We start from the raw sequence: 11,815 nt of genomic DNA, 5'->3' as shown, positions 1-11,815 counted from the left end.
ACCGCGAGCACACGATCCGCGTGGCGCCGGACATCGCAGGACGAAAGCACAAGCCAAATAAGGTCTGAACACGAAGCTCTGCTGCGGGGAATGGAATTCACTATTTCAAGCACACAACCTGGCAATTTAGTGGCCTCATATATGACTTGGAAGAACTTTTTGAGGGCCCAGTTGGTGCGTATATAATGATAGAAAGTTACTGAGCGCAAGAAAAGGAAGATACACACACAAGGAAGATACACACACAAGGAAGATACACTATCTTCCTTGTCGTCTCAGCCTGCTTTATAATCAAATTTCTCTTTCCACAACTTACTACCGTCGTGACTCTCGTGAAAGGTTGCCAATAGCCTGCACTTGACAATTAAGTACGTGGTGGAGCACTCCTCGTTGCGAACGAAGCAAACGAACACAGTGTTTGAGCCAGGGTTTTATTATTGTATTTTTTATTTAAAGCAGTTTTACTTGTACATCACAGTAAATACTTCTTTCTCGTTCAAAATGACAACTATTCGCTCAGAACAGATGTACAAAGCACCACTTCCCATGCGCTCGCGCGGGGGCAAGCGAAACCTGCTGTAAGAGAGTTTGTCAGCAAGGCAAAGCAGCAATGTCCCATGCCCAGGTACACAAACACAGCGAACCTCTTGAAAACTTCAGTTGCGCCACTGCGAGAAAGCTGGTGCCGGACTTCCTTGCTGACCGCTGCAAGTGGAAGGAGGGGTACAAATTAAACGTTACGTTTCACACACAAAACCCTCCGGGATAGCAAGGAGGGTACCATGAAAATGACATAGGTAGTCACTCAAAGGAGTGAAGCATACATACCTTAGCATTTCACCTATAATAAAGTTAGAATTGGCAATACATTGTCAAATAATAGAAAGCAAACAACACAACCAGCTGTTACATTTTTCCAAGCCATGCGGCAGCGTAATATTCGAATTTCCACTTCGACAATTCGCACCTACATCACAGTACTTCAACAGACATAAAAGCTTATCAAATGGAATTTTTAATGTTATACCAGTGCACACAATTTACTATGTATCCACAAAAGCCCTATTACGAATCACGGTGTAAAAAATAATAATAAAACGCCGCAAAAGTCGTTCAGACCGGTCCCACAGAGCGGAGCCAGAAGAGTGGTGTTGAGGTGATGCGGCGAAAAAGGTCGCGGGATCGAATCGCGGCCGCATTTTCGATGGAAGCGAAAATGCTCGAGTCCCGTGTACTTAGATTTAGGTGCACGTTTAAGAACCCCAGGTGGTCGAGATATCCGGAGCCCTCCACTACGGCGTCCTTCATAATCGTATCGTGTTTTGGGACGTTAAACCCCAACAATTATTATTATTATTATTATTACAGGTCAACATTTAAGTGATAGAGCGACTTCGAAAACATCAATTTAGATTGTTTGCGCCTCGCTATATTGTGCACGGCTCTCCTTTCCTTTCCGCGTGCTGAAGCAAGCCCGCGAGATATATATATATATATATATATATATATATATATATATATATATATATATATATATATATATATATATATATATATATATATATATATATATATATATAAGCCCGGAAGTCTCGACGGCAACGCCCGGCACGGCACGTCGCGTTTGGGCTGGTTCTCAAGCGCGTAACGATGACACGTGATGGGAGAATCGCACGCACCAACATGGTCACGGCAGAGAGATAACAAGCGCGCAGGCAGATTCGAGGGCAGTACAGTTCCAGCCCTCCCCTGAGCTGGCTTCTGCACGCTTGTTATCGCTTAGCCGTACCCTGTTCGTGCGTGCGATTTTTTAAAGGGGCCCTGCAGCACTTTTTCAGCAATGGTCAGAAAACGCTGCTGATCGGTACTGGAATTTCGATTTAATTCTCAAAGACAGCAAGAAATCGCTCGCTGTTCCCTCGACAAATGATGCCATGAACCCATGGACCACGGCAATTCGCTGCTTTGAGCATCGTGAGCTGTGCATAGTTACCGCGGCCGCAGAGGGACGTTCCCGCGCTCGCTCGCAATCACACTGAAAGTAAGCCGCGCGTTCGAAGAAGAAGAAAGTGCTCAAGATCACGACGCGCGCTGACGTAGCTTCTGCCCCTTGTCATCTGTGCCCCTGGCCCGCAGGTACGACAGGAGAGATTAAAGCGTGCGGCAAATCCCTGTAACTCCACTCTTACTTGACAGATTCTAAAAATTTAAGAGCTCAACATTCAGTGAGCTCATCGCACTGTGATAAATGGGATAAAGAAGCTCCTACAGAAAGGTAATTCCTCTGGATGCAAAAGTTGTTCTGCAGCTATATTACGTGGTGACCTGAGCAGCATAAATAGAGTAATACCATCAGTTTAGATATCTTCTTTGCACATTCCACTTCAGCCATCCAGTCCCTCCATTTTTTCCCAAGCTACCACAAGGCTACATCCCAATGATGTTCATTTTAATGTCAACCCTCTTCTAAAAGAAAAAAAATAAAGACATGAAATACTAACCTCCGATTTCCAAAACCGGGAGCAGAACCTGTAAAACAAAGGTACACAAATGAGGTATAAGATGGAAAAAAATCTAGTCAGAAATATTTTGATCTGACAGTGCAGGTGCTCTACCAGTTCTGGATACATTTAAACAATAGCTGAATTGTCTGTCATTAAATTTAGCTTATAAGGGTACTTGCTTGGGCCAGTTGGTATCTATTCATTGTTAAGTTATTGCGCACCACTTCGAGGACGAAGACTGAACCACACGAACACAAGCGGAAAGTTACAAACTTACAATCGTTTGGTTCAGTCTTCGTCCTCAAAGTGGTGCGCAATAACGTAACAATGATTAAATTTAGGTCAGGAAAGATATGGGGCAAAATTCAGCTATTCAGGTGTTTCCGGAGGGCCGTTGCTCACTCAAGCAAGGTAATGTGCAAAAGTGAATGAATCTATAAAAGCTTTGTCAGCCAGCTGTCCTACTATATTGTCGATGTATAAAAGACATGCCCAGTGTTTGTGACTACGTACTGAAACACTATCATGAAATTTTTAACAATGATTCGTCCAAATATGAGACAGACGTTGATTGATTAGTGGAGTTAAATGTGCCAATCTATGAGCAGAGCCATACTGAATGGTCAAGGGTCAAGCAAAGCCACACACAATCTATGAGCCCGGGGGGGGGGGGGGGGGGGGGGGGGGGGGGTTGAATTTTCAATTTTGTTTGCATATACATACATGCACACATACAAAAGCATACACAAACATGCACAAAGTATGGTTGAACCCCTCCTCGAAAAAAATTTCTGGCTACGCCCCTGCTATGAGCAGAGCCATACCGAAGGGTTGTGAATTATTTCGATCACTTGAAGCTTCCTGCACCAGATGTTTAGTACATAAGCATTATGACATAGCCACAGAGCCACACACAGTGGTTCATCTATCCAACACATCTGCAAGAACTTTTGATAGCAGGAAAATTGCATAATCTAAACAATCATTACAACAATGCTAAAAGCCATAAATATATGACTGGCAGCCTTTGCAGGACATTTCAATGAAACTATTAGCATACTTCTGCAGCATAAAAGTGAAGAATGCTGATACTAACAGCTAAAAAAATAATTGGACATGTGTACACCTACTGAACCTCGGGTCTGAGAATGCATGCATATGTCAACGTCCAGACTATATGCAGACCTGAGCGCTTCTCATTTCCACGAAATTTATCAGTTACACTTAAAATTAATAGGGTTTACAGGTGGGTAAGTTGGTATGGAAGCATCAATCAGGGGTGGAAGTGGGCGTCAGCCTTTTGGAGCAGCTTTGGAGCGGTAAAATGGGAGTTTTGGAGCAGCTTTGGAGCAGCTTCAGAGCATCAAAACGTGTGTTTCAGAGTGATGCAAGTTAGTTTTGGAGCAGACTTCTCGGGTCAAACATGATCGTTAATTGAAATCTTTTATTTCTGGTTAACACAAAAAAATCCTGTGGTTTTTACTAAACATCCAATACCGATGAGCCGACCAGACTTACTGTAAATTAATAATGTACATCTACATATGATCCTATCACTAAGACATCACAGCTGACAGAGCAATAACTTGTAGAAAACAAGAGATAAGCGATGCTTTGGATCGCTACACTTGACTAGACCTGACAAATGAAGAATGTTCATGTTAATAAAAGAACGTAGCTGACATGAACAACAACTAAAGACTAGAGATAAGATAATAAAAGTTACCTTCATTCTAAACCTAATGATACTCTATAAAAATGAATTTAAAAAGCTTATGCTCCCACCATTGAGGCACAAACATTCAATACTGATGAGCCGACCAGACACCACAAATTAATAATATACACGGACATATGATCCCATCATTAAAACATCACAGATGACAGAGCAATAACTTGGAGAAAATAGATATAAGCGATGCTTTGGATCACTACAGTTGACTAGACCTCAGACAAATAAAGAATGCTTAAGTCAATAAAATGAAACGTACCTGAGATGAACAACTGAAGACTAGAGACATGATAATAAAAGTTGCCTTCATTCTAAACCTATTGACATTCTATAAAATGAATTTAAAAAGCTTATACTCCCGTCATTGAGAACTGAGAGAACACAAGAACTGAGAGGAAAATAGAGATAAGCACTGCACTGAGTAGCTAAACCTGACTACATTTCAGATAATTTTTTTAATGTTAACATAGAATGCTATGGCAGTGTATAAGCAGAACACCAGTGAAAGAAGAATTGCAGGCGGTAATAGGCTTGTATACTCAGCAACAACTTTTCTTGGGAGCAGTGTGGAAGCTACAGAACCGAATGACACTGGATATGGATGCGGCTGCGTCCTTTGCGTAGCCAACGCTCAGTGCCAGGGGCGTAGCAAGAAATTTTTTGCGGGGGTGGGGGGTAACCATACTTTACGTATGTTTGTGCGTGTGTTTGTATGTGTGCGTGTATATATAGGCAAGCAAAATCGAAAAATTTCGGGGTTTGAAGCCCCCAACCCACCTGGCTACGCCCCTGGTCAACGCGATAAGACTCGACTAGATTTGCCGCTTGTGCGCAGCTTGGCGCAGCAGGCCAGATTGGCGCAGCACTTCCACCCCTGATCAATGCAAACTGTGTGGCAAGTCGGCCACAAAATTAGGAGGGCACAAACGAGCATTTATGTAAAGTGGTTTAAGCTAGCTGACCTTTCTTTAACTGCAGCTTAGGCTTCATTCCAATTCTCATCATCAGATATATAATTCCTGAAGATATTAATAATATCTGGGGTTTTACAAGCCAAAGCCACGATATGATTGTGAGGCATGCCGTAGTGAAGGCCTCTGGAAATTTCGACCATATGGTGCTCTTTAACATGCACTGACATCGCACACTACATGGGCCACTAGTACTTTGCCCCCATCCAATTGTGACTGCCACGGCTGGGATCGAACTCATGACTTTCGGGTCAGCAGCCAAGCACCGTGACCACTGTACCACCGAGGCGGACGTAATTCCTTTAAGAGTGCAGCTTAAGTGAAGCGGCAGAGGCAGCTTAGCTCATTCAACTACCACATAAAGTACAAGACACAAAATTGTGTGATTGTGCCCTGTGGTTACTACTGCAACTTTTAGACCTATTTTATTCTTCAGATACTTGTATACGTGGCTATCTTGCAGGAAAGCCATGAAACACTTCAAAAATATGCGTCTGATTAATGTATGCTGGAATAGTCCACTCCTTACAAGCAAGCACAATAATTATACAACCCCTTTATGACCGTAGTTCATCACTACAATAGGTCCCGTTCTCTGATGCTTCTTTCCACAGCAGATTGTGAAGAAGTAGCGAAGTTTGTTGTCTGAACCTGCACTTCGACCCTGAAGATCTTTGAAGCCAGTGAATATGGTGTCATCGCAAGCGCACAGAGATTTATTGCAACTAATTAGCTCATCTGCTTCTGCTGCCTCAGCCACAGTGTGCTCTCACCAGAGATTGTCGCTGTGGAGAAGGAATCTGAACTTAACCCCTAGTCTTTGAAAATCCCATTCACTTTTATGTGCACCACTTATGCTAACCACTGCCTTTAGGTGCCCCCCTAAACCAGTGTCTTATTTCGCATTTATCCTCTGTACATACACTAACAATGATACTGAGACATATTGAAGTCAGAGTCAAGAGGCACTTTGATAGCACTGTTTTCATAATAAAAGGAATAGCTTATATGGTACATTAAAAAATATATATTTGCTTTCACAGAATCTTATAGATACAGAACTGCAAAGCAGCAAAGAAATTGCTATTTTCACATTCTATAAAGCACAGGGTGCTACTATTATTCCTTTAATAAATTCTGAGGTTTTTACTGTCAAAACCACAGCACGATTACGAGGCATATTGTAGTGGAAGACTCAGAATTAAATCTCTCTACACGGGGTTCTGTAACGTGCACCTAAATCTATTAAGCACGTTGTATGTGGGCATTTTCACGTTTCACCACCATCAAAATGTGGGCAGTGTGACTGAGAAAAGAACCCACGACTGCATTACTTTTAGCTTACCCATTTTTTAATTCATTATCATAAACTCAAAGTTGTATTTTTCACTCCACTGTCAGTGGACATGCTTTTTAAAGGACAACTAAGTCAATCTACAGCGATATTGCTGCACAACCCTGAGCTTCGCATATAACAGATGTCAATGTTGGAAAGGCTGGCTAAGAACACTGACACAGCACTAACAGACGTAGATGCTACACCCATCCTTGAGAAAGAACAATAGTTGCATCGTGCAGTAGAGGCCTCACCTCCAAAACTTGGAGAGCCGAATCCGCCTCCAAAGCCCATTCCTGGCTGCTGAGGGCTGCTCTGTGCAGCTAAGCCTCCAAAAGTTGGACCTTCTACATTACCGAACCTGTTCCACAAGGTCATAAAAAATTAAATACAAAGCACGAATCAGCCAATTAAGACTGGCTAGTTTTACGAGTTGCATGTCTTAACACAATTTAGTGTTGAGAAAGCTGTATTGCCACACAAAAGGTTATTTACAGGACTCAAGTTCTTTACTTATAAAGTTGTTGGACTGAATAGAAAGAAGAAGCACAAATAAACAGAGATAATATGTGTGGATGCCACCAGGCACGTTACCACGACAGAAGAAATTAAAAGAAGAAAAATTTGGTACGTTATGTATTTAAGTGCACCTCACAAGACCAATCAAGAAATTTTGGTTATACACTAATAGCTGGACGATCTGAATGGTAATTTATGAATGCCAAGTTCATTCATATACAATTCTTTCAATTACGTCTTGCCAAAAGAGATTAACTGTCAAGCGCATTGTACAACTCAATAACAACCTGCGGGGCCCTTTTAAGAGAGTATGTAGAGGTGAAACCTTGCAATGCACACGAAAAAAAAAAAAAAAGCATTTTTGTTATGCTGCAACAAAATATTTTCACTGAAACTACCAAAGCTTCCCCAATATATGCTAGTTAGTTAGTTAACCCATATATGCCCAGTGTCCTACATATAGGACGCTTCTTTGATACACTCTAACGTCGCCATTTCTTTAGCTGATGACTAGCGCGACCTACAGCACATCAAGCAGGCCTTATTCTCAACAACTGCAAGCCTAGACATTGCTTGCTTTTCATGCTGCCACGTGCCGACCGCTTTCTCCGGGCAAACGCGTGATTTGTGTGAAAGACGTCATGGAGAGGAAGAAGCGCAGGTGAAATGCCGACCGCTTTTTCCAGGCAAATGGGTGCTTTGTATGAAAGACATCATGGAGAGGAAGAAGCGCAATGTCGGCGTGCATGTGAAATGTTTCAAGGCTTACCACACCCACACATAGCACCCCTGATGGCCATTGTCCAGTATGTATAGGACGGCTTGAAAAACAGTGTTGCATTTACCTGGCAGTAAGTAAAGAACTTGTGCTTTCTTTTGATGGTAGAAGTACAGTTATTTTGAAAAAAAATTTTTGTTTTGTCCATTTTTCTGAGTTTGGGCATATATGGGTTAAATCAAGTTTTATGGTGCAAAAGCAGCTGAGGCTATGCTGCACCAGCCACAAGGTGGTTAAAGGGGTACTGACAACTTTTTTCGAGGGCGAGTTTGCTCTGCCATACAAATCTCCTGTATGCAGAGACGGCTCTGAGCAAGTGTGAAGCTCAACAAATGCTGATAAGATATTTTAATTTGATATTAAAGTCAATTTTTTCATGGCACACCTACTGACATCTACACTAGCTTGACGTCAGGCTGCAGTACAAATTCTGGTGGCTTCACGCAGCAGTCTGGCTAGTTGTGATGACGTTAGGTACCAAAACTTCCAAGATGGCCGCTTGTGCGTCACCAATGGAGCTACGGTGCGGAGCAGCCGTGGAAACGTCACTACATACTGTGCGAGCATGTGACGAGAAGCTCATACCGTGTTGTGACGTCAGGGTACAGTAGGAACCAAAACTAGCTTTTAAAAACATACTGTAATTACTTTTTCAGGGCGCACTCGCACTTAGCACTACCTTTTCTAGGCTCTTGAGGGCTTGACCTTTCTTTTGACGCAAAAAAAAAAAAAAAAAAAACAACTGAAAATATTTGTGTCATTACCCCTTTAAGTAGTGAACAGGTAGAGTTGTGTAATTCTAAAGCTTATTTAAAAAGCCACAGCTCAAACCTGCAAGATCAATTGTGGGCCATCCAGCAAACCCGTGAGGCGGAAAGGAGACAGAATCTCCGGTCCTCCTCGGGGGCAGCCTAGGCCCAGGTCACGAATTTGCCGGAGTTCTTAATAAAGTTGTTACCACCACCACCACCACTTTTAACTCTTTGTATGTTCGCTTATATTTTCGACACGATGTTATAAAAACCAGCTGTGGTATATACATATAAGCTACAAAGAAAGAGTATAAAACAAATTTCTTCAATTTAAAGCCAGTACTTTGCTGGAAAAAAGTGGGACACATATGTCCCAATGACTCATGAAAGTACCATAATGGGATCACATCACCGAGTATTTGGGATGAAACGGCTGAAACAAGCGGCGCAGAGGAGCACGTCTCAAGTTGAGCAGAGGAATGTTGTGCACACCTCATTTCCAGCTTGCAGAACACCACCTGCACATTTGCCTTACAAGCCTTCATAGGGCTCTGGTCTGTTCCTGTAAAGCTCACTTCACCGCATACACCAAACATTTTTGTATATTTGGTTGTCCCTTCTTCTGCTGTCGAAATGGTAGAGTACTGATGGTGTCCCTGAATATCTGCCCACTTTTCAAGAGGTATATGATGTCAAGAAAATGATTCACATGCACCGTTATCCACAATTAGGCTAAACGAAGGGCATGGCAATTGCGCAAAGGAATGTGTTTCGACGCATTTATCAGTCAAGTTACTGCACAAGTCTACAAAAACACCATGATGACTGGGAGCTGAAATCCCCTCTCTAGAAAACCAGAAAGAGAGAAAATTACTGGGCATCTTGAATGACGTTTTTTTTTATTTGAACGAGAGGAAAATTCAGAAGCTTCAGTAAAAAATGGAACAAATTTCAACAGCATTGTGGCAGTACTGCCACCTTCCGAAACTGCGGTAAAACAATTTTTGTCGAGCTTACATAGACTTAGGTAAGACAGCAGAGACTTAGCGTTGCGCTAATTGTGACAGGTGATGTGGGAGAAAAACTTTTCTGCAGAAGGAAAAGTGGGACGTATGTGTCCCGCTGACGCACAAAGGGTTAAAAAGTTAAGCGCATCAGACAAGGGTACAAGAGGATCATCTCTGAGAAGCAGAGAATGGTGTAACAGTAGGTGTTGTTTGTATAATTCGCTGAAATGTTTGTCACTGCGTTGCAATATCGGGCCATGTTATTAAGCATATGTATAAATGTTAACGGCTCTTGACATTTTTCACATGTTGGTTGTTCTTCATTTGCAAGTAAAAAGTTGTGTGTCAGGTGTGTGTGCTCATAACAAAGCTGGCATATTATATCTTCAATAAACTATTCTTGGTGACGGCAGGTCTTCCATTCACCATCTGGCTTTGCCAGATGGAGCTTATTACTTGCGCACAAGCCCCATTGTTGCTTGCTGCCATTTTGTTAACAGCATTAGACAAAATGTTCTTTGGCTCTCTATAAGGGGAATCTTTATTTTTGTAAGTGTTTTGTGAGCAGCCAAGGAGGCACACTCATCTGCTTTTTCATTGCCAGGTAGCCCAACATGGCTTGGGACCCAGCAGAAATGAATAGAAGCTACCTCAGCAAAACACCATGTTTAAAATGTCCCCAACTGTGGCTCACACTCAGATTTGACATGTAGGGCTTTTAGTGCACCTACGAAAATGAATGTGTGTATATGAATTGCTTTCGTGTGTTTGAAGTGATGAGTTTTAAAACTGCTTCACATAAGGCGTAAACTTCACCAGTAAAAACAGAAATACAATGAGGTGCTCTAATACTAATTGCACTTTCCCCTGTCACGATCCTAATATACCCAGATGGTTTCTTGTTCTCAAGCCATCTGTATAAAATTCAGCACAATCTCTATATTTTATCCTGACGTACACGGAATTCTTGAATTATGCGTTGTGGTGGGGTGTCTTTTCTGTTTAGATGGCTTAAAGAAAAATCGCAAAGCTGTGCCAGGTCAAACCATGGCGGCAGTCTTGGTGGTTTCTTGAAGACATTGAGTGCTTCTTCAGAAAAGACATACAAGTGGCAGTATTTTTCGAAACATAAGATAAGAGGCTTGGTTAAGCGTGGTTTGTTTCGGTAGTGTGAGCATAAGTTACACTTCATGGCAATGTTGTGGCATATGTGCTGAGGTGGTGACCTTATTCTTAAAACATAGGACATGGTCTTCAATGACAGAGAGGAGGCTCGTTGCAGTCTATGTATACACTTTGCACGGACAATGTTCTGTAAGCGCCATTGGACAAACGCAGACCAAGATTGTGTACAGGGTCAAGACGGCGAATGTATGAATCTCACGCTGAGCCGTACACAACGCAACCATAATCCAAAATGCTGCGCACAACGGTAAATATGTAGCAGGCATAGTTGATCGGAACCCCACTGCTTACGGAATAACAATGAAGAAGTTTCGGTACCTGACATCATCACAATGAGCTAGACTGCTGCATGAAGTCACCAGAATTAGTACTGTAGCCTGACGTCAAGCTAGTGTCGACGCCGGTAGGTGTGCAATGAAAAAATTGACTTTAATATCAAAATAAAATATCTTATCAGCACTTGTTAAGCTTCACACTTGCTCAGAGCCGTTTCTGTATACAGGAGATTTGTATGGCAGTGTAAAATCACCTCTGAAAAATGGTGTCAGTTAAGGACAATACAGAAACTGATCGCACCCGGCATGCACGAATCACGACCACTCTGCTACGTCAGACTGGAACTACCTGTGATAACGAAGTTATGAATATTGAATAAAAGCACGTTGCGGTTGTATCTTTTCAGGAAAAGTGGCAAGTCATCTCACTTGCGCCAGTGGATTGGCTTACCTTTGAGCATGGTGTTTAGTGCTCATCTGTTTGTTTCGAGCTGAGCGTGAGCAAACCACAATATCAACCTTTTCTTTCTCTGTGCAGCATAAAACTCAAGGACAGCCACTGTGGCGCTTCTTCTTTCACACATGCAAAAGAGTTTTTTGTGCCTGGTTAAAGTTTCAGGAGGAAACAGGTAAGCAACATACATCGCACGCAAAGAATAAACGGTCTACTTGCATATTTCAGACACCGTGCCGTTTTTTGTGACCATTTTGTCAGTTCCAGGCCATGGGTAGTTCAAGTCTGATGTAACAGAGCGG

The 11,815-nt window shown here is 42.3% G+C and overlaps 1 protein-coding gene across 3 annotated transcripts in view; it reads right to left on the bottom strand.

The window, feature by feature from the left end:
* Positions 1–427: 427 nt before the first annotated feature.
* The window catches only part of LOC119397885 (nuclear pore complex protein Nup214), a 188,166-nt gene continuing 176,778 nt past the window's right edge, over positions 428–11,815 (bottom strand). For all 3 annotated transcript variants that reach the window (XM_037665206.2, XM_049416428.1, XM_037665210.2), the window contains 3 exons: positions 6,798–6,904; positions 2,502–2,529; positions 428–705 (listed from right to left, as the gene is read on the bottom strand). In XM_037665206.2, coding sequence (XP_037521134.1) covers positions 657–705; positions 2,502–2,529; positions 6,798–6,904 — 184 coding nt within the window. In that variant the 3' untranslated portion in view covers positions 428–656. The remainder of the gene's footprint in view (positions 706–2,501; positions 2,530–6,797; positions 6,905–11,815) is intronic.

This window comes from Rhipicephalus sanguineus, chromosome 1 (assembly GCF_013339695.2).
Source record: "Rhipicephalus sanguineus isolate Rsan-2018 chromosome 1, BIME_Rsan_1.4, whole genome shotgun sequence".
In the NCBI taxonomy this organism is placed as follows: Eukaryota; Metazoa; Arthropoda; class Arachnida; order Ixodida; family Ixodidae; genus Rhipicephalus; species Rhipicephalus sanguineus.
The sequence above is the reverse complement of the archived record's forward strand: the minus strand, read 5'-3'. Positions and strand labels throughout refer to the sequence as shown.